The sequence below is a fragment of the Dromaius novaehollandiae genome, chromosome 18, assembly GCF_036370855.1.
Source record: "Dromaius novaehollandiae isolate bDroNov1 chromosome 18, bDroNov1.hap1, whole genome shotgun sequence".
Lineage (NCBI taxonomy): Eukaryota > Metazoa > Chordata > Aves > Casuariiformes > Dromaiidae > Dromaius > Dromaius novaehollandiae.
In genome coordinates, this window is record NC_088115.1 from 6,910,257 (window position 1) to 6,936,275 (window position 26,019).

The window sequence follows — 26,019 nt, forward strand, 5'->3', positions numbered from 1 at the left end:
CGGAGACTGCACGTCGAGGCAGCGGTGGCTCTGCCCTTGGCACCTGTGAAGCTGCATCTGGAGGGCCGCATCCAGTTTGGCGTTCTGCAGCACACAGGAGACACTGATGCAAAGGAGAGAGGCTGGTGGAGGCCTGCCAGGATGAGTAGGAGCTGGTGCGAGTGATGTGCGAGGGGAGGCTGAGGGAGCTGGGTGTGTGCGTCCCACAGGACGAGCAGGAGCTGGTGGGGTGATGTGCGAGGGGAGGCTGAGGAAACTGGGTGTGTGCATCCCGCTTGTGCGAGTGATGTGCGAGGGGAGGCTGAGGGAGCTGGGCGTGTGCATCCCACAGAGGACAGGCTGAGGGAGGGCCTCGCTGCAGCCTTTCGGGCAAGTAGAAGGGGCTTACGGAGAAGGTAGAACCAGGCTCTTGTCAGGGGTGCGCAGTAAGAAGACAGGAGCGATGGTCGTGTTGTGACAAGGGAAGTTCCAGTTAGACGTAAGGAACAAATTCTTCACCATGAGTAATTTTATTGTGGTTAAGCAGTAAGTCAGAGTCCCAGAGAGGCTTTGGGATCGCTTTCCTTACAGATTTTCAAAACATAATTCCAATGTGATTTTTCTTATGATTCTGGGATGAACAGGAGGTAAGGAAGTACCTGAAAGTACGTTCTCCAAAGCTGCTGGCTCTGGATCAGGTGTTCTGAACACCTACTGAGCTGTTATCCAATTTCTCTTCACCCTTGCCCCAAAATGTCCTGAATACTTGGAGAGGTATTGAAACACTGAAGAAACAAAAGTTAGGGAGACCAGTCATTGCCCTTCCACCTGGAATTTTTCTCTCTTCTTGAAAGAGGTGTCTAAAGGTATTTTTCTGTGCCAAAGTGTCCAATCGGAGATTTGCGATGGCAAGTGTAGGCAAAGATTTTAGGTGTCAGTATGCAGTTTTTGCTTTTAATATTAATAATTTGCTTTTGCTTTTTATATTAATAATTAAATAGAGCTGATTCAGTTAAGGTGTTCTCAGTATCATATTTGCAGACATTAATATCTCATGTATGACTGGGGACCTCATCTGGAACATAGTTTGCAATTCTGGACACCTCAGTACAGGAAAGATGTTTAAAAACTGGATGGAAATCAAGAGATTAACAAAAGTGTCTGGAAATAGAATGGTTTATTTAAAAGGAAATAATAAAGAGGATAAATGACCGAACGGTGATAAAGGAAAGGAAGTAAACATGATTACAGCCTGCAAGCATTGGAAGGGTGTAAAATCCAAGGGAACAGAAGGAATAATTTAATGTTCTACTACATTATTTCTAATTATGTGACTGTTATTACCAGAAGAACATTATTGTCTTGTCTACATTATCACGTATAGCTTTAACCATCAGTGTGCCTAATTCCCTGATTTTTGGATGACAGCAGGTGAGATTTCAAAAGGAACATGCATAGGTGTCTCGGATGGGACTGGAATGTAAGCCATGTAGACAGTGTTTTCTGGAAAAAATATTGAAACATCCTCAGTAGTTTACTTGGTTATCAAAATCAGTCTTTAGGAATGAAAAATGTGTTGTTACTAAGTTAATTAATATATAAATAGTTTGGTACAGTTATGAAATAATTGTAAGTCAGTTGTTTTTGACAGATTTGCAAATGTCCTGGGGAATCAGGTACAGGATCTTCAGGGACATGGTGGCTGGGATTGGAAAACTGAACCATCTGGCGGGTCACTGCCTTCTCCCGATCTGGGTCTGAGAGGCAGGAGCAGACCACAGTTTGAATGACTTGTCCTGATGGGCTGGACATGGCCTCTGGGTTGAATGTTCTCTGTCTCAGAGCACCGTACAATGTGAAAGCACTCATATTTCTGCAGTACTCGCTGTTTCCAGGGATGAGGACTCAGGTTGTTCACTGAGGGTCGTTTTCTGCTGTTTTATCTGCTGGCCTGTGTGCCATCTGGTAGTGTCTGCAAATCAAGGAAGTGTTGAATGTTATGTAAGGATCGCCGTGCATGCATTTCTCCAGCAGAAGTCCTACGCTTGAAAATACGGTGCATCAGACAGACGAAAACAAGCTAATTTTAACAGCTGTTTGCCCCAAGCCATTGCTTGCATCAAGAAAGTATTGTGAAAGAGGGTATTCTGATACTTAGTGTAAATGGCAAAGCAATGTAACTTTTACCTCCATTAGGAGATTATATTTGTTCAGCACCGCTGAAGCTCATGTTGGGCTGTTCTGGTTAACAGAGCGGCAGGCGTGTCCCTAGCTTGTGGTTAAATGGCTTCTCCTGGTCTTCGAGCGGTCGGGAAGTAGCTTCCCTTCTTGCAAAGAGGAATTGTGTGATCGATGTGGGGGTTTGAAATCCAGCAAACCTCCTTCCGAACAGCAATCCTGGGCTGTGCAAGCTGCTGAAGTCTGTTAATGGCACCACAGCCACCAACTGCGGTCTGGCTGCTCTTTGTCTCGGTGCCTTCGGCAGAGGAATAAGAATTTGTTACCACCTTCCTAGGAATATAGCTGCCTTTTCTAAATTCAAAGAATAGGTTGGGAGCATGGATTACTCTTGCTTTTGGCGGTCCTGAAAGTAGTCATAAGCTAGAGTATTTCTTATCCATATGCACCCAGCAGAAGAGTAAGATGTTTTCTGTTCGGTAAACAGATGTTTCCAGAGCTGTTCATTTCCCTGCTTCCTTTGGAAAGAAAACCCCCACTGGGGTTATATCATAGAACCGTTATGAAACTGCCATTTGTACAAATTACTGATGCTCACTTAAGAAACAGAATTGCAGGCCTGTTGGCTGCATTGATTTTTCAGTAAGTTTCAAGGTGCACGTTGTTAGTTTTAACCTGTGTGGTTTGCTATCTGATCTCTGGAGTTGTCTTTCTGCCCATGTGATGCAGCCCAAATATTGATTGGGAGACCTGTATAAGCTGGGGCTTCTGCTCCATAGATGAGGGAGATTTTACTGATGAAGACCTTTTGGCAGGCTCTTGGGTACTGAGTTCCTTTTTCTGTCCCTGTCCTGGAGAGATCAGGATCTGCTGTTTCTGAATACGCTGCAGAGTTCCCCCTTATTCCTCCAAGGCTAAGAAGGAAGGAAAGATGTTCAGGAATTATTCTTGCTCTAGTTCTGAGTTTAATTTATGGAATGGGCTCCCATGGTGATTTTTGATGTTATTCATAGCAATGCAGCAAAGATGGTTTTCTTTCCGTAAGAAACAAAATTGTTTTCTTGGGTAAACTTGTTAATAAAAATGAAAACATTTGCAAAAGACCTTTGGAAACAAAGAAATTTCCTGGTGCTTTTCCTATAATGCTGGGGGAGAACACCTCTTCCTAGCAACTGAGGTGGTAGTGGTGGTGGTGAAGAGCTCTGAGCATCGTAGACGGGAGGAGGTGGGTGCAGGAGAGTGGGAAATAGTCTGTGTTTTTTCATAGTGCTAGCATCAAGTGCCTGAGCCAAATCAGACACATACTCATCCCCAAGCTCCATTCCCTCTGGCTTCCTCCCGCCGCGCTAGGGGTGTAGATCAGGATCCTTGTTAGCCATCATCACTTGTAGGTTAAATAGCAGGTACCTTGCAAGATGGGCATGAGACCATTCACAGGTTTGTGTGAGCTTCTTTTGCATCTTTCTGTGGTGGGCAAGATTCAGGCTGCAATTTTGTTAACAGAGTTCACATTTATAATTCATGCACATCATTTGTGAGGCCCTGTGTTTCATCTGAGGAGCAGGAAACCTTCCAAATGTATCTGTTAATGTTGTATTTCTGCATGATAAATTGCTTACGTGTGGGTTTCTTTCTGAAAAACACTTCAGTGCCTTAACAAGGAAAGGCATGATATGGAAAATGCCAACATTTATATTACTTACGTTGGACACGTAAATGCATGCGTGCTGCAAATGGGAAGAGAGCATAGCCTACATGTAATAGCTTAGTATTTTATGCGGCTGTGCTCTGCATCTATGATTACCACGATATGAGGTTGCTAGTAATTCAATTCCAGTCTCCGTTCCACCCTGACATTGATAATATGGCTGAAGCTATCAAAAATCCCTTGCTTTGGTGTTAGGGCATTGACCAAATCATCTCTGGATCTTTCTACAAATAAAATAAATAAAGTGTGTTCCTAAACACTTTGGGGAGCAGCATCTAGCCCTCAAAATAGGAATTGTCTGAATTTTCTTTGTTAAAGTTTAAAACTTTGGTTGCTTGTTTTCCACTTCTGTTCTACCTCAGTTACAGTGGCACTCTGCAGGCACCTAAAATGATTTGTATATTCTTGGTATCAAAGTTACCTAGACACTCAAGCTTCAGTATAGGCGTGCCTGGCCTTCCCTGTCTTGGTAGAGTTAAAGCTGTTCAAGACTTAGTTTATGCTTAAGCTTTCCTGAGATCTCCAACCTCTGCATTTGTCTGTTTTGCTGATGTGGTTCCATTTTGGTAGGAGACTTTAGAGTACGCTTGTTGGAGTGGGCTGCTGTCCTTCTTGTTTTCAGGTCTCAGTTGAGGTTGTAAAGCAGACGCTAGACGTAAATCAAACAGAGCTTGGCCAGATTGCTTAAGGTGCTGAGATTGCGCAGAGGTCAGGAAAAAGAACTTGCATTTCTAAGTTGAAGAAATGAACAAATATGTTGCCCCTCTTTAGCATCTTCGCTTCTGCATGACAAGGTAAGCTTACCTGCTCTCTGCCAGTTTATTTCTATAGTGTCTTATGTAATAAATGCGTAATTGATTATCTAAGCCTTGATCAAATTATCCCTGTTTTATTCGTGTTGCTTGGCATTGCCTCGTTTCCTGGGGAGTGCTGATAGCTACTCCAAAGCCTCCACTGTACTTGAATCTATTAAATGCATGTGCCTGTGCAACCCATCAAGGTTTATTGTTACCGAGCATACTGTTTTGGTACAAATCCTGTACAATCATCTGAGTCCATGCAACTTTTCTTCTTTTGTCACCCTTTTACAACTCAGACACAAAGTAAATGGCTCCTTTTACCATCACTGCCAGTCTCCTGATGTGAAGTATGAGTTGGAATATTTATGTAGCTGCAAAGTGAAGAATTGCTTTTGCTCTTCATCGATACAGAGGCAGAAGTATTTTCATCTATTTCTTGAGTTTTGTACACAACAGAGAAATGCATCAAATAGTGTTGCTTATCTCCTTTTAATTTTTTTTTCCCCTCAGTTCTGTTGTCACCGTATTTTTCATAGCATGTCTTCTCTGCCTATGTAAATTTATCTAATCTTGGCAATCCAGTGGCTCTAACAAACATATTGTGGTGTCATTGGTGTTCGGTGACAGCTGAAGGTACGAGTTGCTTTCCTTTTATCAGTTTGCTTAGCATGTGCTTGGAGTACTCCTCGCTGTTGTCTTTGAACTGAAGTTGCATTGTTGCAAGCTGACAACACAATTATTTTTATTAGTGAACAGGTTGGTGAGGCCTTAATATCATAATGAGGTTGATTATCATCTGAGCTGGTCCAAGTGAAATCTGCCTGAACATAATGCAAGTCATAGTGCCTTGTTCTCTCTTAAAGTTCTGTAGCCCTGTCATTAGATTGAGGTACGTATTTTCATTTGCTGTGCTGATTTTCATTTGCTTGGTTTCTTGCTAGCAATTATAGCTGTAAAAATCACTTCCTGCATGATTTTTGCTCAGGCCTTGTTGGTTAGTCACCAGTGTTGAAATATATTGGCACTTTTATTGTCTTGCTTGGTGAATTTGGATTTTGCACTTAACCTGATCCATCATCAAGTATGCAATTAATGAGATCAGAGGTCAGTAGAGAAGGGAGTGGATGTCAGTCTTGATGGGATTGATAAAACGTTTAATAGTGTGACTGATAAAGGTCAGGACTTCAGTTTGAAAGGGATATTTTTGCTCTCTTTGGCATCGGTCAAAAAGGAAAAAAACAGTAGTGGGACTGACTTGGTAGAACCCAAGTGTTCTCTCTAAACGTCTTTGATTTTGAAAAAAAGAAGAGGAGCATTTTTGAGGGAGGACTGTGATAGGGACAGGATGGGGTTACTCCACTCTCCACGTGTGGCCATGCTCTGCTCAGTACCTGCTCAGTATTCCCCTCACTTCTGAGAAGCTTTAAGAGGTTTTAGAAATGTTTGGAAAAATTTAAACAAGAGGGCTCATGTTCACATAGGAAATCTGAGGTGATGAAGGAAAGAATCACAGGATCTCCTACGCAAACATATGTCTGTTTAGTAACTCTTCTGGAGTTTTGAACATTTTTCTGCACTCTCAGAGACTTCATGAAAAAACTGTAAGTTCCCTTGACTGCACAAGTAGTAATTTTTGTTTGTTGTGTAGGAGTATTTTTTTGTTTTTTTAGGTTTGGAAAAGCTTCTGTGTTTTTTATATATCCATATCTAGATACAGATATACATAACTTTTAATTCTGAAACAGTCAATCTCCTGTTAAGCGTAGTACTAGGCCTAATTAGCCTAATGACTTTTTCCAGCCCTCATACCTTTAAGTGAGTTAATGATTCAGCATCATTTTGGACAACTAAGTATAAACTTCTGAGAAATTTAGAATGTTTGATTTATTCAGAATATTTTGAACCTGATAATACTCTTTGAGAAAGACTTAAGCTTACTCTCATCAGCTGTTATATACTGTTTCATATATAAGGGGCGCATATATATACTGTTTCACTGGCTGTTTCCTTGGAAGTGCTGTGGTGCGTTCAGTTGATTGCAGTCAGGCAGCTTTACCTAACTAGTTATGGACATTTCGAATGGCTGTGTATTTATTTCTTCAGGATTCAGCATTAGTGACATAGCAGGAGGTCTTAAAGTTATTACACTGCTTCCAAGTGACACACATTTAATTTTTACGAAGCAGGTGCTGTTGCAGGAAATACAATTTTCAACTGAAGTTTTCCTTGTGCAGGTTTTTGAGTTGCAGGGAATCACCTGGGTGCCACTGTATGTATTTTCTGCTGCAGAGCACTGCCAGCTTCTGTGTCTTGATGCACGCTATGAGATGATGTCCAGTCTTTTGTAAGGACTTGAAAAATACACTTAGAAGATGCATATTTTTCCCTCTTATCATCCAGTGTAAGCAATCTCCCTTGAAAACGCTGTTGCCTATGTGTGAAATATTTTGGTCCTTTCCCAGCTGAAATAATCCTGGGCCACACAGTAGCTCATCTGTAACCTGCTTCCACAGGTGCCTGGCCATCATTGAGAGCTTTTGACTGGTGTTTTTTTGACTCCCTGTTATTCTGTCGACACTTTGTGCTGTTTGCAGAAATGTCTATTTTGAAACAAGAACAGTCTTTATATAGCATCTGTTACACACTTCTGTGGTTGTGGTCTTGCACAGTGATTTGATATGATGCAGTATGAAGTCACTCAGATTGCTGTTTGGCTAAATGACAAAGCAGTTGTATGCAGGTTCTGAGGCCGCTTTATTTTTTTTAAGACAAAACTGCAATATATTATATTATTGCAGAAATAGTATGTGACTGTGTCAGTGAAGAAGCACAGTAAGGAACAAGAGCGGCTTGTGATCAGCCATCGCTTTAGTCTTGGTAACTTATGAAATAAAGTACAACCTTTTCTTTACCTGCAAGGTGTGTTGTCACTCTGTGTTGTTTGAACTCTGTTCTGGGTCAGTGCTTGTCAGAGGCTGTCTGGTTATCTGTGCCCTGGAAGTAGCAATTTGGCTTGAAGTTTCTAACTGGTATTTTTAAAACAGTTGAAGTCGATCAGTTCTAATACTCAGCGCAGGGAGTGAAAAGAGTTAACTTTTTTCAGCAGGTTGTTAAACTAATACGTGTTTGCAGCCCCTTTTATTTTAACTGCCTGGTGCCTGAGAGCTGCTCAAGAAACCTTTCCTTGTTCTGGGTGTGCACAAAAGACAGGTGGCCAACCAAGTCCTTGATCATTTGAGAAGATGCTAGTTTTGGTTGGATCTAGTATCTGCTCTTCAAATTGCAGCATCTCCTTTTCAGCTCTTTTGATTTGAGAGAACAGAACTCTTCAGTATTGCACAATTATTGCTGGGTCACTTGACAGATTAATGAGAAACACTGACAAAAATTTTAGATGTACCTAGAAAAATTTCTGTTCTTTGCAAGTTTTGCTTGTAAAGATTGGGGGGGGGGGGGAGGCAGGAGGGAGGGGATAGTGGGTGCCTGTTTCCTGTTTGTGAATTGTGGCTGGTGCTCTTTAAATTACAGACCAAGTGTGAAAGTAGACTTGTTCATTCTCACAAGCCTGAAATAACACTGTGATGAGTATCAGAAGAAAATTCCATGAGAAATTTAGGATTCTAGGTATTAGATCACAGGCAGTAAATAAACACAGATATATCCACTAAACAGTGAAACTAAAAAAGAAAGAGATGTGAATGCATTTTCAGGAGATTCAGGAGATTTCAGGTTCTTTATATAGACCTTCTGTCCAGGAGACCCATTCTCAGCTGGATGATGTAGCAGAGAAGGTATCTTCCACAATTTCTTTCTTAGACATTGATTAAGGTTTACTGTTGAAACTTAGTTTGCATTACTTGCTTTCTAAGCACTGGTGTCAGAGTAGCATGTGCTTAGTGTTGTATCTTCTCTATCAGGTCTCTTTGTAAAACAGGCAGGAGCCCCCTCAAGCACTGAGTAGCTGTTCGCATATAAAATGGACGCTCCCAAATTAGCAAAATCACACGATAATGCTTTTACAGGTGTGTGTGTGTGTGTGCATCCCATAGTATTGCAGGTTACATTGTGACTGGACGCAAGAGGTGGTGAAAGAACATCTCCCTGGGGACAGGCATTCGTCCCACTCTCCCTTTTCAGAGTTGTCACAGTAGTTTTCATTTGCTTGTCGTCATGTGATGTTTTGGGGTGCATGAGCACTATGGCACTTGTTGCAGTGCATTTCTGATCCATGCTTGCCATATGCTGCTTCATTGGCCTCGGCACCATGTGGTCAAGTTTCTGAGTGCTGTCATTGTTGCAGTGATGTCTCCTGCTGTTGTAGCTTAGCTGTCCTCTCATTTAAGTACAGTACATCTCTGAGCTTGGCTTGACACATGGTTCTTTCTGCATCTAGACAAAGAAGTGGCACACACTCAGAGCTGTTTAGATGTACATATTGCTGGCTTTTCTCCCGTGTGTGGGTTTATTCTAGAAGATGATAGGCTCTGTTTGCAGGCTTTTAGGTCTGGCCGTCCCTGAATTGAGAAGGGAATTACCTAACCTACTTAACCAGAAAACCAGGACAAAGATCGGCTTTCAGTGCCGTCCTGAGATAATTGAGATGACAAGGGAGAGGCAGGAGAGAAAAAGGTTAGCAGAGATGGAAGGCTGCCTCTGCAAAACCTCCGTCATAAATGGCCTTTGTGCTTGACACCGTGACACCTTCAGGTCAGCCTAGGGTAATGAAGGTGCCCCTTCACCAAAGTCTGGGCAAGCCCAGCTGAATATGACTCTTTACTGATGTAACCCATCATGCTATAGGAAACCTTGAATGCCTGGACAAGAAGTGCTATGTGGAAGTGTCAGCAGAAGAGTTTGTAGTCCTGCAACTGTCTCACACATGTTCGGCTCTAAACTGAGTTGAAGTTTTATAATTCCTGATGTGTTCTGGTGCGGGAGCATGGAAGAGGTGGGAGGTGCTTTCACCAGCTCTTGTTGTCCAGGATGAACTACTGTTTGCAATGGGTCCGCTGTTGGAGGCTTGACTTTGGCTAGGAGACCCAGTCTTGCTGTCGCACAACTGCTGAATGTAAAAGTGATGGTGAAGTTGGAGTCACAGTCTCTGAACTCCTCCTGGTCAGATCACGGTAAGGTGAGAGATGGAAAGGAAGTTCAGAGGGAAAGATCTGCAGCTTAGAAAGGATCTAGCTAAGGTGATTGCCAGAGAAACCACAAAGACAGGGTCTTGAACCTGCTGTTAAATGGCGTTGGCAAGCTCTGGAAACAATGATCTTTCTGGAGAAGGGGGATGAAGAGTCTGTTAGAAAGCTCTTGCATTACATATAGGACAGCCAGTGAAACTTTGGCATGGGCAAACAACAGGGAGCCAAAGTGAGATTGTTGGAACAGCGCTATATCAACTAACGGTTTTATAGCATTGATCTGGCATTGTTAGTTTTTACTGGGTCAGTACTTTGCAGCATGCTGCTGTGTCTTTTTTGATCCTCTCTGAATAGCCTAAAGGCAGATTTACTGCATGTAAGCAGCACTGCCCGAGGTCTGTCTGTGGAACCCTGTCCACAACTTTGTTCTTGGATTTGCCTTGAATATTTAATTAAGCAAAGAAAAAGCATACGGTTACATTTGTGAGTCTCTTCCATCCCTAATTTTTGTTGATCCCTTGATTCATATACAAGCACCCATCATGCCTAATGAACCCATTGGTTTGATAAGAGGGACTGCTTTTAATGTGCCTGCTCAACAGGGATTTTAGGACAGCATTATTTACTGAACACATGACTCTTGCTGATGCTTCCCCTGAAGGGCTTAAGTAAGTCTAGAGTTATTCTGCAGTAGTTACCACACTCTTCATTTACCCTCTGCTTTTATCAGGCTACATTTTGTAGTGAGATAACTTAATGACAGCTTGAATGTTTTTATGCCTTTGTTTAATAACTGTATAATGGGTTCTCACAAGGTGGCTGTGTTTTTTGCACACTGAAGCTTAGCTGATTTTAAAGAGTTTCTGTCCCTTTTTGCAGGAGTATCACCTTCATTTGAAAAGGTCTTTGAGATAGATTGAAGGGCTGTGCACTGAAGAAATAACACCTTTTTTTGTAATTCTGTGGGAAACTAAAGTAATCAAGATTTTCTGATGAGATTTGCCATTAGCAGTGGCTTCAGTGCTGTTTACTGCTCAGTGGTACTATTAGGTGTTTCTTTAAAAGCTTGCATTTCTCTTGTTCCTTTTTTCTACCACAGGTTTGTTAGGGATCTAGAAGGACTCCTTGCATGGTAGCTTTCAGAACTGAGCAAGTTTTCCTCGTGTGAAACTGGTAGTTTATTTTCCTTGAAGCTGATATTACAGCTTGCTCTGAGGAGCTTTATGAGAATGCTTATCTTCTGTTTCCATGCAACAGCTAATTTGTCTTTACTGACATGCATTCACAGTAGATTTTCTGGTTGGAGTGTGTGTATATAACCTTTTTATTTGCATATTTCTCATCAACAGTTAAATTTCACTACCTTCTAACTGTCTTTTTCTTTTCTTTTTTTTTTTTTTTAAGATAAACTGTGTGACCTTCCCCCACCCTGACGTAATGCCAGAGCAGCAGTTGCTGAAACCTTCAGAATGGAGCTACTGTGATTATTTCTGGGTAAGTAGGCAGCCAGCCACATGCCATGTTGCAGCTTTTGAGCTTCAGCAAAAGTGAAACAAATAGCTTGACTTGTATTAAAAGGTACTTAAGAATTTGAGCTGAACTTTGATGCATTAGGGCAGTGTGAGGGAGAATGAGGAAGCCCAGTGAAGATAATATAGAAACCATGTAGCCAGTCTCAGAACATGGAAAATTATTAGAATAGTGCCCAGAAAGGCAGAGTGAGCTTGTCCGGCTGGAAGGTTTGGTCGCAAAATGGAAAGGATGTGGGAAAAACTAAATATCTCAATATCTCAGCTGAAAAGGTTGTGCAACTGGAGAGAGAGGGGGATAGAGAGGTGGAGGACAAACAGGGAATATTTAGTCAGTGTTCATCAGAATACAAGAACTAGGGATGTACAAAGAAACTAGAGGTATCATTTAAAACAAGCTGTTAGTCATGAACTTTGTGAATGCATTAAACTGTATAACTGATTCCCACAGAATATTGTGGAGGCCAAATGATAAATAGCTTTTTTTTTTAAGGATGAGATTTGTGAAGGACAGGCCCATTAAATTCAGTAATTCAGCTCTTAAATCAGTATGTTCAATGCAGCCTTTAGCACATGGAATCTGCAGTGCTGTGTATTCTGTGTATGCCCTCTTATTCTTAGCTCCACTGCTAGAGGCAGGATCCTGAATTAACCTTTCGTTTGTTATGATACAGTTGTCCTTAAGTGTGGAGTTGATAGAAAAATTTCTCCACTGGAAAACTTCTCCTTTTTTGAGGAAATATTGCCTCAACAATGGAAATTTTATGAATTGCACATGTGTTTTCGGTTATCAGTTAATGACTGTTTCAATTTTTAAAAAATCGGTTTCACTTTTTAAAAAAATGTTTAGTTGTTACAGCTTCAACAACACTTCCACTCTCGAATACTCAGTGTTTCTGTTTTAGACCTCCACAGGAGATTATGACAAATTGCAGTAATTTACTAAAATACACTAACATAATTGTAAATGATTATGTTATTATGTCAGAGTTGATAGTTTCTTCAGTTGCTTCCAGTCTTACAATCCTAGTGAGCCATAGAACCAGAAATGGCTTGTGGAGTTATTTCTTGCGTATGTGTCTTTTAGAAGATGCTGCTATGCTTGGTTCTTTCCATCTAAAGTAAATCACTGCTTGGCTTCTTAACTGGTCATGTCCTGCTCTCAGTGGAACTTGACTGAAAATTGCTTTTGCTCTGCAAACTTTTATCCTTCCATAGTTCTGCTCCCAGGACTTCCTTCTCATTCAGCCCTGTAATCCATGACCTGTCTCTGACTCACTCTCCTTCTTTGGTCAGCTCATCCAGTTGTTCCCAGGCTTGTAATGTCTTGCTGCACAGTATCTAGCATGTGGCCTGCATGTGGCCATACATTTTAGAAGTGTCATGCGTTGATTAATGTGGCATTTTCTCTGTGTGTATATATACAGCACTCAAAATATTGGAGCAAAAACTGTACTCCTTAGGGAAGCATTCTCTGAACCTGAGTGTTAGAAGCAGGTGAGAAATGGAGTTGTGAATTAACGAAAAGCAGAGAGAGAAGAGAGAGAAAAGAACAGACAGAGGGAAAGAAGGCTATTATTGTTCCTTGTTGTAGCAGTCCTGAAGTCAAGTGGAGCAAGCGATAAAAAGGGCTGTGTAGCGCATGAATAGTGAAAGACTGAATAAATTGCAGTAAAGGAAGCTGTTGAACAAGTTGCTGTTTTACTCTGTTTTACAGTAAAGCTGTGCGGTCTGGTTATACTTCTTTGGGTGCAGATCAGTTAGGGTAGAATTTTACAGTTTGTTGAAGCTTTTTTAAAATTGTGCTGCCACTGGAAGGGGCTGTAGAGTCCTCTCCTCTCCTCCAGCTGTGTGTTCCCGTAAGTTCCCTTGTGTTAGCTCCAGGATCCATTTTTTTTTTTTTTGCAGGGTTGAGTTTTCAGGGCTCATGCTTGCTGGAGCCAGCCCATGGGAGTTATCAGGTATGAAAGGCCATGGGCAGAAGGGAAGGCAAGAATGCTGTTTTGGCCGCAGCACAGTCTTATACTAGTTTAAGATATCTGTAAAACTTCTTTAAAAAAAAATCTGGGAATAAGAGGAGGGGGAAAGAGAAATTGATATGTTCCTCTGAGAGGGGTTGAGATGTTGCAGTTAGCAGCTTATATCACAGGAGGTGCTTCCTGCAAAACACTGTTTTGACACTGTTGTTGCTTGTTGCTCTATGGAGGGTTCAGACTGCCTTTGAGAACTGCTTGTGTATATTTTTGATCCCCATATCTTTTCGCTGAAATTCCTTTTCCTTCCAGGCTGATAAGAAGGATTCACAAGGGAACAATACAGTATCAGGATTTGAAATTCTTCTTCAAAAGCAACTTAAAGGGAAACAGATGCAGAAAGAAATGGCAGAGTTTGTTCGAGAAAGGTAATCAGCACTTTGCTATCAAATTAAGTATTTCCAGTAATATATATATTTTTACAGACTTAGTTTTTCCTTATGTATGTTAATCACTTAGCTTAAATTGTGTAAAAGTTATGCTACCAATTCTTAAAGCACATTTAATATTTCTTTAATATCCATCTGAACTCTCCAGTTTTCCGCAAGTACAGTTCTCTCTCCTATTTCTTGCTGTGCCAACCTCAGTTAGCCTTTTTAGATGGAGGTAACCAAGGAGATTCTAAACTATAGATTCAAGGGAAAAGCATGGGCATGGGAAAAACAGAATAGAAATGACATTTAGAAAGGAATCTTTTTATCTGAAAAATAGAGAAGCGGTTCATTGACATGGAGCATGGGTGCAGTTTCTAGAAGAAGATATAAAAAGGTATCACCTGGGACTTAAACTGGTTATGGAGGTGAATACCATGTATAGATGTTTAGAGTGAACCTGGAGTGCTATTCATGGTCCGTTGCTCTGCTGACATGGTAAGTGTACTGTGCACCAAACAAGCAGTTTATAGATGCTCAGTTGAACCTATGTACAGGAGTGATATGACATTACTCATAAGAAGTGTCACCAGTATTTGAAATCACTTGTCATGTGTCCAAGCAAGTATAAATCATCTTGAGGATGACTCTCAAAACTTGAGAACAACCCATAGGGAACAAACTGTGTTTACTCCTGAGAGAGTAGCAGAGCAATTTGCATTTTCACTTCTGGAGGTACCTGCAACAGTTGATGAAGCTACTCTCTTCAGCTACTGCCTCACTGTTGGTGCTTGCTTGTATTACTTTCCTGCTCAGCTGCTGCAGTCACAAGTTGGCTATGTTGATTTAAATCAGTAGTGGTGGGAGCAATGAACAGGCCAACAAACAGGAATCTGCAGTGGAGTTTATGGGACAGTTTGATCAGGCAGAACTTATAGGTGGGTGCTTTTTGTTTGTGGTTTGTTGTCTTCCTCCCTCAACTTTCTTCTCTAGTAAGATGGGTGTGGCAGCAGTGGAGAAATACAAAGTATAGCACAGCCAATAAAGACTGATACAGGAGCTGCAGAATGCCGAACATCCACATTTGGTTCCTTATGCCTTTGACGTAACAGGATCCAAAAGACAGATGCCTGTATGATTCGTGAAAAACTGTGACCAGAGACACCAGGGAGAAGAAAGGACCAGCTAGCAAAGGAAAAATAGAATTGAGAAATAGTCTTGCTAAGCTATAAGATGAGGAGAAAGCAAGCAGAATTGTGTGATAGGAATGGCCAGGAAAAAGCGGGGAAAGCTGCTCCAAAGAGAGGGTTATGTAATGAAATTTGACAGAAACTAAAGAAAGGAGCATTCAAGAGGGAGGAAAAGTTGGTGTGACATGCAAATAGGCTGGCTAAAGAGAGAAGAAAGCAGTTCTGACACTAGGAAGAGGCTTGTCTGCGTTGTTCCTAGAGGAGTAAATAGGCATGTTATGAAAGAAAAGACAGAAAAGAGTTCAATGTCTGCTGGGAATAGAGAAGGTTTGGAATTGAGGTTGAGGAGTATCTAGATGGGAGCTATAAAAAGAAATGGTTTTTTTTATTCCAGTTGGAACAAATGATTCATAGGTGCTCTGTACAGAAAAGAAGGATGATGGTGTCAGGCTGCAGAGATTACTTAAGGAAATAAGAGCTCAGGCCTTTAGTGGCAGCCTTTGCATCTCTAACTAAGAGGGAAGCAATGGTGATTAGATTTGTATGATGATCCTCAGGTGGCTCAGGGAATACTGCTATCACGACCATTTCGGAATGTTTAACTTGTAGGAATCATTCATGTGCAGAAAACGTCTCTCCATCTATACATCAGCCTTCTGGAATCAAGGCTCAGACAGCTAAGAAAAAAGGCTTTATATAGGAAGCTGGAAGACTATGAGAGTCTTGTGGGTTTTTTCTGCCTGACACACACATTCAGGAAAGATAAAAACTAGGTAAATAAAGATACAGCAATCAGAAAAGGAAAAGTAGAGGATGGCAGGTAAAATGATATGTTTGGCCAATATTTTGACTTTTCTGACTGTTAATTCTCTTATGACTGTAAAGAAAAACCAGAGCGTTTCTACACAAAGAAAAAGAGGCTGGATAATAAAATGTAGGAATTGAAACTCTTGGTACCAGGTCATGTAACTGGGCATAAATAGCAATAACAGACACATGGTAGAGTAGTAATGATTTTGGACATACAGTGACGGAAGAGGGAGGTAAAGATAGAAAAAAGGATAGAGGAGAGAAGAAGAAAATAATTGCAGACACAGTAATGAAGGTCTGTTAGAAGTCCCCAAGTCTGACTTGAATAAGAGAACAATAATCTTTAAAAGTCTATGGTAAAAATAGTCATGAAATTTCCTTTATACTTACAGACAAACTTTTTTTTCCTCGATTAGAATAAAAATGCCAACAGTAATGGCAAGGCCTAGGTATTCTCAGACATGATAATCAGATTTCTTTATCAAATGAAGAACAAGAGGCAATACTAATTTAAAATTAGTTTACTGAGTGGATGCTTTTAGAGAAGCTGCTTGTAAATAGTACTATTAAACTGAGCAATTATATGTTCATTCAGTTCTTGTTGAATTGCAAGATAGACAAAGATAGGTTATAATTAAGGCTTTGAATTTTAATAAGACAGACCTCAAGAAAGGGAGGAAAATAATGGAAGTTGGATAAACTGAAAGTTCCAGGGTGTGGATGTAAAGGATAGAAGGAATTACTTAAGTCAAAAGTGAAAATATTTTGCATTCAAGCAAACCTGCAGAAACCTGCAGACCTCCCCAAATAGCATGAGTCTATCAGGATATTAGGAGTAAACTGTTTTTTTTCTTCACAAAGGAACACTGTCTTGGACTTTTGGCCATTCACACATTTTAACTGAGCTGGACCATGCTTAGAAAACTGAAAATATAAAGCAGAAAATTATTTAGCCATCTGAAATAAAAACATAAGCTGGAGAACAGCTTTACTGAGTCTGATGAAGATCTGTCTAGCCTAGTGACTTTAATCTGACCATGGCAGTACTGAGTGCCTAGGAGGACAAGAGCATGAGAGTCTTTATCCTGCCAGCTTCTAACGATCAGAGATTTGGGGATTTCTGCAGCCAGAGTCTGCATTAAGTTTGTCGTGTTCAACAAGTACTTGTAAACCTATCTTCCACTGTTGGTCTAATCCTTTTGTGTCTCTTTGTATTTTTGACCACTGCAACATTTTATAGCAATGAATTCAGTGCAGTTACTCACTATAGAAAAAAGTGCTTCCGCTTTTGTTGTCTGCTAATTTCGTTGTTGCCTCCTGATCTGGAGAAACAGTGTAAAAAGTTTCATAGTGGCATAACTGACAGGACTGTAGATGTCTGTCAGATCTCCTCTGCCACCTCTTCTCCATGTTCCCCATGTTGTCTTAATCTATTTAGCTTCTTCTTGCATGACAGTCACATCAGATCATCTTTACCTCCCTTTTCTGTATCTCTCTAGTTTTGCTAAAGCCATCGTAGGATAGCGTGACTGGAAAGAATGATTTAGTTATGGGCACACTATGTACTCTATTTAAAAAAAAACCCAAGAACTAGTGTAAGCAATCAGGGAATAAACATCTGAAGAGCAGCTAGAACTAATAAAGTTAAAGGATAACAGTGTCACAAAATCTAATGGACGGTATTGGTCAAAACACACTTAGAAATGCCTTTGACTACACAAGGAGTGAAATTCTGGATGTTTTCAAGCAAGTGGAAACAAGAAACATAAGTTTTTTTAGTGTGAAGCTGGATGTATTTATAGAGTAACATCATAAAGGGAAGTTTCTAGAGGTACATACACTAAGCTTATGAGTCTCTATATATCTGATGTTCCACAGTAATTACAATCCAGTGTTTGCAGGTTGTTTGTATCTGCCAGAGCCGGGAGGGAATTTTTTTCCTCTTTTGAGTATACCTTCATCTCATTTTTTAGCTTCCAATGATATGTTCAAGATGTTTTGGCCATAGGGTGTGCAAGATTGGGGTGGGGGCCATATATGTCTTAAAGCTGGGGCTCTGAAAGAGGAACTAGTTTACCTTTTCATTGTTATTTGATGAACATTTGACTGCAGCCACTTGTTCCTTACACCTTGCCAAAGCATTCTGCAGTCTTAGTAGTGCCAAATGACAAATTATATATTTGTTTCTGCCCTGAGATTTTGGTCCTGCATTTAGCTGGCCACACAATCAGATTTTTAGTTTCCTTACAAATGATTTGCTGCTTGTGCTTGGAAGGAAAAATGAATAATTTACTATTTAAGTAATTTAGGTGCTTGTCGAGTATGTCTCTGATTCACATGTTCGGTGCTAAATAATTGCCAGGCTCAAGGTGCAGAAGGTATTTTCCGCCAAGTCAGATTGATGGGACTTCTGAACTCTTTTGCATCTCTCTCTGTTATGGCCTATAATCCTTTTCTAGGTTCCTCTGACAATATTACCTAGAAACTCCCTGCCTTTTCAGGGAGATAGATATAAGTGAAGCCCTTGATGTCTGGTGCTGGTTTTCCCTGGCACATTGTAACTGTAGTGTTGGTCTTGTTACAGCAGGCATGAAAAGCAGCATTTGTTGTGTGGGAGTGAGGAGCAAAGGTGAGCTGCAGACTGTGAACGTGGGCAGCTGGAGACCAGGCATGGCCCCAGGGATCAACCAGTGGGTCGGCATGGGAACAGAAAAAGTCATTCCAAGAGAGAGGAACTGTTTGATGAGAAATTAGTCAAAATCAGCAGTATGTTTTCTTTTGTGAGATGCTCTGAATGGATGAATTTGTGCTGAAAGCACTGTGAGACAGTGATGTAGATATTAGAAAACAAGTAATGTTGGTAGGAAACCTGGTTAGGCGTAGTGCTGCTGGTGGACCTGGCTCACTTTGCCAGTTCTGTGACCAGGCTGATGAGGAGGCAAATGTGGAACAAGATGCTTGCAGTCAACTCCTTGGTCACGGCCAGAGACTATAAAGTGGAGCCTTTGAGTAACGGAGGCAATTTCTGAGTTGTGTTACTGTAGATTTAGTACTGGGCTGGCTGTTTTCATTCTCTCACCCATGTGTTGGGTGAGGTCTCTAGTTCTGCAACTTACCTCTGCAGAGAGCTGAGTATAGTCATGGGGCTCAACCAGCTGCATCTCATAGAATGACATCTTGTTCAGCTAGACTATGCTTTCAGCAGCCCAGAGTACCAGACCAGTCTTATCTGGCTGGAGGGACCCCTTTAGTCCTGAATATGCCACACTTAGCAGCATTTGTCCAAACAGCTTCTGCAAACTGGTATGCTGAGAATTTCCCACCTTCCGTCTTCTCACTAGAGGAAATAGGTTTGAAAACAGCCTCCTCTTCTGCCTGCACATAGCTCAGCACAGAATCAGGAGAGTGGTGCATCATGGTTCTCTTTCCAAGAGGCTATACTGAGCAAGCTCGTTGGAAAACCTGCAGGTAGCCAGTTATCCTCCCTAGGAACTATCATGTACACCTTGCAAGTGTTTGACTAGGAAAAGAACCCGGGGGGCTGATTTAGGTTTCAGGAATGATACATGTCACCTCTGAACCTTTTCTTTCCCCTGCTGTGCAATAGAACCCACTCTTGTCACCTTGTTCAACAGCTACTCTCATTCTTCTCCCTGCAGCCGTTCCCATAGTACCAACGGCCCTTCTCTTGTCCCAACAGCTTCCCTCTTCCCCTCACCCCCTCCAGAGGCAGCTCAGCTTCTGTTACTGACATAGTGCGGCTGAATAAATGGAGAGAGAAGGGCTGGGGTCCTGCTGCTACTGTAGGTAGGATAGGTGAAGAGCAGGGACTGCAGTCCTACACATCTGTCACAGCAGCCCCTGCCACATCTTTGCCAGCTCTGCAATCTGTAACAGGGAACGGGAACCATTCAGTGTCCCTAGGAAAGGTGCAAAGTAGCACCGCAGATACAGGGAACAAGGGGAATGTGTAGTAGCTATTTATGTATTGGGTGTTTATTATCACTTTTCCACTCAGATTTCTCTTCCTTAATCAGATGAAGCTGATCTCTCTTGCTTCCTGCTGGTTATTTTCTAAACATTTGGTCCTCCTCATTCTCCTTGGGCTGTACCTTTCTTGCTGCGGGAGACCAGGCTCCAGTGGTTGATGGTAGCTCCATTAACAATGATGTGGTATTGCTTATTTTAATTCAGATTTTTTCTGTATCACTGCATTCCTTCATCTTTGATTGTGTGACCTCACATTTAGCAGCATACTAAAACACATGGTTCTCAAGTGAAAGCAATTTTATAGATAATCCGTATTGCACACTAAAAAGAATTTGTCCTCATTCTTTATGCTCCAGAACTCTAGCTTTTTCTTCTAATTTTATCACACATGCTCTCCTGCATATATTCCTGCTCTTGCCACTGCACTGTTAGCATATAGAAGTGAGAAATGGATCCTAAAATGAGTGCCAACCACTGAAGACTGAAAGGAAGATTCCTGTGGCAGGATCCCTTAAAATGCAGAAATTTTCTTTAAATTATGTGTTTGGGGAGGGATTCTGCCTTAATGCTTACTTATTGCTCTTTTTATTTTCTGTGTGTGTGTGTGTGTGTAGAATAAAGATTGAGGAAGAGTATGCTAAGAACCTGTCCAAACTTTCTCAAAACTCCTTGGCTGCTCAAGAAGAAGGGTAAGTTTGTTTCTGTGCATCTTGTAGAACAGAAGGATTTCAACACAAGATATTCCTCCTACATAGGTACATGTATTTTTCCTCAGATGTCCCATTCAGAACTACTCTGAATATGGACGAATATATACAACATCTATACTGCTGAAAATAGATCCATAAGGTCAGGCTGGTAGAATTGGAGTAGCATATACAAAAGGATGAAGCAACAGTCTCTTCTCCTCTTGGGTCTGGACCTCCAAGAAAAGCAGCAGGCTGTCTCTGATTTGCAGCATATTCATTGCAGAAAAGGAAAGGATGAAAGAGGCCTTGTTGAGGAATGCAGTGGATGCTCTTCGTCTTCCCAGCAGTAGGACATCTCCGTCTCCTTTGATTCTTCCACTAACAAAGGCTGTAGAACATACCAAAGTAGAAACACTTTGTAAGTTACTAAGATAATAGGCAAAGGGCTTCAGACTAGATTTTAATTCCTCAGTAGTAATTTAATGAAAAGACACCACCACAGAAAGATTACAAAGAGTTGTAGCTGTTCCAGTGTAAACCCTCTAAGCAATGAAAGCCAAGGTTTGAAATGACCGTCTTCACCCTAATTCTCACACAGTGTGTTTCCACTGAAAACTGTGGACTGAGACTCCTCAGTCTAGAAGATGTTTCCTCTGCTTCCAGTAATGAAGGACGTAAATTGCAAAAGGGCAAGCAGGCTGTTTCTTGTGTTGTTCTCTAGACATCATCTTTGACTATGGTTTCTGCTGTTCTTTCCCCATTAGGTATAGGCATCGACCTGCTCCTAACAAAACTAAAAGTCACCTTCTTCCATGTCCTTCTCTCACTTTCTCCAACCCCTAATAGAAAGAGGAGAGAAAGCCTGAAAAAACAAACAGGCAGGAAACTGGGGAACAGTACATGAAAGAGGGAAGGAATAAGGATTGAGGCATTAAAAATGTTAAAAATAGAGAACTGAAGGGGACACTTAGCATAGTACTCCAGCAGTGCTCAGAGGTTGTCTTTAGATGTCCAGGGAGCCAGGGAAGCTTCACAGTGGTGCTCGGCGTAGAGACATGGCAAGATGAAGTAATGGAAAGAGGTCTTGGAGGCCCTGGAATTTCTTGTTCTCCTGGTGCTGTGGTGGCCAACCTGGCCAGGACCAGGAAGAGGCTAACGAGAAGGTCCTGTGAATTGGTGAGGCCCAGGAAGAAGAAAGTTTCCATTTAAAAAAAGCGATGGAGGAAGGGCAGCCAGCAGGATGATTTGAAGCCAGAAGTGGGACTACAGCCTGGCACACTCAAAGTACACATTTGCCAGTGTCTTCTGCTCATTCTCAAGAAGGTGTGAGGGGGCCCATGACCTGCGCTGTGAACATACCAGTTGCCGCTGCTGGTAATCTTGCATAGGGGATTTTCCAGCTTTGCTGCCCAGTGGGTTGTGGAATTGACTTAAAGGATGAGCTGTTCCTCTAGAGTCCTTTGCCCTCTTGTGGTGATAAGAAGACCCACCAGTGTGTATGTGAATGGGATGTGAGGGTGAGGAGATGAAGCTAATTTGTGATACTGGGATGGTTCTAGCCACGTTGCTGTGGTTATGGTGCTGTTGCCTATGTATGGAAGATGATATAATCTGTGATCATTTAAGTCAAGTAGTTGAATAAAATATATATAAGATGCTTAGGAGGCTGATATGCCTTTCTCACTGAAAAGGTCAACTACGATCATGCAACTGAAATAACTAGTACCAGTGAGAAATGGACAGTGGGAGGGGACCTGAGGGTGGGACTAGGGAAGGAAAGGAGCTGAGAGCGCTTATATAGACTAAGCATTCTCAGGTTGCGTAGCTGTGAGGAACACTATACTTGGGGACTCATCTTACTGGAGCAGTGTTGGAGATTACAGATTATTTTTTTGAACTCTTAGGTGATTGGCAATGTTTCAGGCTACTAGGAAGGGACAAATGTGACTATCTTTGAAAAGAGTGGGGGGAGAGGAGAAAGGAGTCAGGAAACTGTAGCTTCATCAGCTTTATATAACCTCTTGGATAAGTGGTGGAATAAACAATCAAACTTTCTAGAAGCACTTAGCAGAAAACAAGGTGATGAGTAATTATTGTGGATGTATACAGAACAAATTATGTCAATGGAATAACAGGCCATGTGGAAGAAGGAGTCAGCATCATACCTCTTAATTTAGTGTAGCTTTTGACAATGGGAGATTCTTGTAGGCAGGCAAGAGAAATGTGGCCTAAATAAAAACTGAGGTGCAAAACTATTTGAGAAGGCATACTGTTTACTAACAGAAAGTAGCTATGGAGTGAAATTCCATAAGGTTTGTCCTTAGAGAAATGAAATGAAAAAAATTAAGATGCCTCTGAGTAAGGAAAAGGACAAGATTTTATACTTTCACAGGATGGGAAAGATAGTTATATAACAGTTTGTGGGAGAAGAATCTGGTTATAGTGAATCACAAGCTTATTCATCAGCAACTTTACACTGGTGTCTTAAAAAGGCAATCATACTGAGATATATAGAAGAAGGAGTCTCTGGCACTATATAATCCTTGTTGGTTTAACAACTGGAAGGCCTCAGTTGGAAGACTGTATAGTTTTGGTTATGACATTTAAGAAGAATCTAGGCTACTGGAGAGGGTCTAGAGGAGTGTACCTAAACTGATGAGAGTCTGGAAAATAACATCTCTGAAGAAAAGAGAAAGTGGAGAGAAGACCTGATAATTTTCAAATACTAACAGGCTTCTCCAAGGAGAAATAGAATAATCTGTTCACCAAATGTAAGGTGTGAAGTAGAAGAGACAGTGGGAAAAAATGCATAGGTGGAGATTTATTTTAAGTATTAGCAAAAAAAAAAAAAACCTTTTTAACAGTGAGGATAAGATACTCAAATATGCTGCTTAAGGAGACTGTAGAATCTCCGTAACTGAACAGCATGGTCAAAGGTCTGTTACATACAATATAAATACAAATCTGTCTTAGTTTAGAGAGAGGAGTTATCAGATATTTGCTATCTCTTTTCTGTGATTCTGCTGTGCATGATACGGTACAAAGCATTGATATGTCACATGAGACTGTCTTATGAATCTTACTGAGATATTGTCCAGAAGATAGGGTATTGATCATTGTTGCATTGTTTTTTCAGAACACTGGGAGAGGCTTGGGGTCAACTAAAGAAGAGTCTAGCTGATGAAGCAGAGGTTCATCTCAAATTTTCTTCTAAGGTAAATATTTAGTTCTGCCTTTTCCAAAGATCTTTGCCCTGCAGTTGTTGAGAGTTACTCCTTCAGGGGTTATTAATGGGGAAAATACACATGCATATGGTACGTATTTTGAAGAATGAAGAAGTTGGTGAATGAACCTCTGAAGCTGGTGAATGAAACTGTCTGTTTTTCCTGCCAAAAACATAATTTATTTAATCTACCTGATAAGTAGGTTAAAACACATCTAGCCTTAATTTTTTTCATAAGAAGAAGGAAACTGATTCTGGCTATTATTTACCTAGGGGTCTAAATTCTAACCCTTTCAAGTAAACCTACCTATAGTTTGTAGATATTACTTCTGTAAAAGAAGAAATAAAAAAGAAATCATGGCTTCTCGAAAAGCATCTACTGAATCTCTCTGCAAGGAAGAGAACCCAGGGCTCTGGCTTCTTAGTATTTTTAAGCTTTCTGAAAAGTGCAGTGGGAACTTACTTCATGTTATTTTTGGATCTTATGTCAAGTGATGCCCAAGGAGATTTCATCTAAAAATGATTGTATTTATCTGTTCTTTTCCAGCACGTGACATAATCTTGCATCCTGTTACATTATGTTAACCTCTGTGGGTGATCACGTTCAATATAATTCCAGATATCTAAGCACAACAGTTAATGTTCTGGAGGAAAATTATAGCTCTGTACTGTTTATGAGTGATTATGCACAGGTTACTAAGGCAGCCAGCAGTTGCCTTGGTAACCCACTGTTCTTTTTCAAACTTCTACTACTTCAGGGTTCTAATTAGTGAAATACTTTTTGCTCCCTGTTGGCCTCACAAATTGATTTCTAAGAGGAAAAAATGCACCCTGGAGTGGAGCATGCAGGTAGTCAGAAGAACCCACATATGTGGATTCTTCTGTTATTCTACTTCTCCATAAACCCTTCACAGGAACTCCTGTAGCATCCTCTGACCTCCTTCCACAATGCTGCTTTACTTGCTTTGGATGATAAGCAGTTGCTAGTTCCAGCTTTGTTTTATCAACAGGACACTTTAAATGTATTGATTATTGCCATTATTCTCAGGGAAGTTATTCTTAAATATAATAATTGAATTTCTTATTGATAGTTGAAAGAAACTAGACAGTGCTGTACACAAAGGAAGCAGTACAGTGCAGAATACACCATGAATATTCAGAAGTAAACACTACCTGTGAAGATATTGAACAACTTTCATGGCACTCCTTCAAAACACTGTTACATGAAGAATTATGAAGACATCATAGAAGGTGACAGCACTCTCAGGGCATTTAGAAAATGAGGTGTTACTATACTACTGCTGCCTGTACAGACTGGAATGATAGTTGTAGGCAAGATGTGTGCACACAAGGAATCCTTCAAGAAGGCCATCATGGTATTGAACCCCTTCTCCAGCCATCTAATTATCCATTGCTTAACTCTAGGAGGGAGATTCTGTTCTGGAAGAGAAGATATGCATACATTATAGTAGTAGAAATCATAGTGAGCTGGATTGGACTGAATGCTACCAGCCATTCTGCAAATGGTGCTGACTGAGCAAAGAAGATAAGTACTTGTGTGATCAGAAGAATTTTTGAAGCATGGTTTCTGATAACCCAGCTGCATGGGTCCTCTGGTGCCTAGTAATACGATTAATTTTGTGCCTCCATCTTTCTGCCTAAACTGCTCCTCTACTGGTACAGATATACACAGAGAAACAGGGCCTCTGTTTTATACCTGATGATAACTGATTTTAACAAACTTTTTGAGATCTCCAGTCCTCAATAACATCTGGTTGAAACTCAGTCATGGGCAAGTGTCAGCTTTCATATCCACTAATGTTTTAAATTTCAACTTCTTAGGAAACTAATCTATGTATTTTTTACCTACTGCATGCACTAAAAAGTCCTTTTCAAAGATCTTTTAGTAAAAAAAAGAATAAAAATGGTCAGTTATAATGCAGCAATTAAAACCCTGGGTCATCTGCATTTGAATTGTTGGTAAGGTCTATTTTGATAGCTTGTGGTATGTCTTGCAAGATGGACGTTCAAGCGGGATAATGATGCTAGAAGGAAGATGACTGTCAGTCTGCCTCTTGATATCCAGCATACAAGACTTGGAGAAATTAGCTGCCTTGTTAGTATTTCGAGCCTTCTAGTGATGCATTTGCTATCTTTATGAGAATCTCAGAATTTCTGGTCCCATTATAAACTGTGTGAAAAAAGTGAATATCTTTACTTTGTCTTGGACAAGTAAAAATACCAGTGAAACGTCCTCCTGTTCTATTTCTTCCTGGCCCTGGCCATTTTTATGATGTTTTTTACAGCAATGCCTGCTTATGTCAGATGAGTCAGGTTGCCATCTCTCCCAGTGAGGATGATTGATTCATGCTGGGTCA

The 26,019-nt window shown here is 40.9% G+C and overlaps 1 protein-coding gene across 5 annotated transcripts in view; it reads left to right on the forward strand.

The window, feature by feature from the left end:
* GAS7 (growth arrest specific 7) overlaps positions 1 to 26,019 on the forward strand; it is a 112,973-nt gene that overhangs the window by 68,338 nt on the left and 18,616 nt on the right. For 4 of the 5 annotated variants that reach the window (XM_026113203.2, XM_026113204.2, XM_026113206.2 and 1 more), the window contains exons 6-9: positions 11,211 to 11,300; positions 13,621 to 13,736; positions 20,344 to 20,418; positions 23,555 to 23,633. In XM_026113203.2, the coding sequence (XP_025968988.2) occupies positions 11,211 to 11,300; positions 13,621 to 13,736; positions 20,344 to 20,418; positions 23,555 to 23,633 (360 nt within the window). The remainder of the gene's footprint in view (positions 1 to 11,210; positions 11,301 to 13,620; positions 13,737 to 20,343; positions 20,419 to 23,554; positions 23,634 to 26,019) is intronic. The other variant, XM_026113205.2, reaches the window with a different exon arrangement.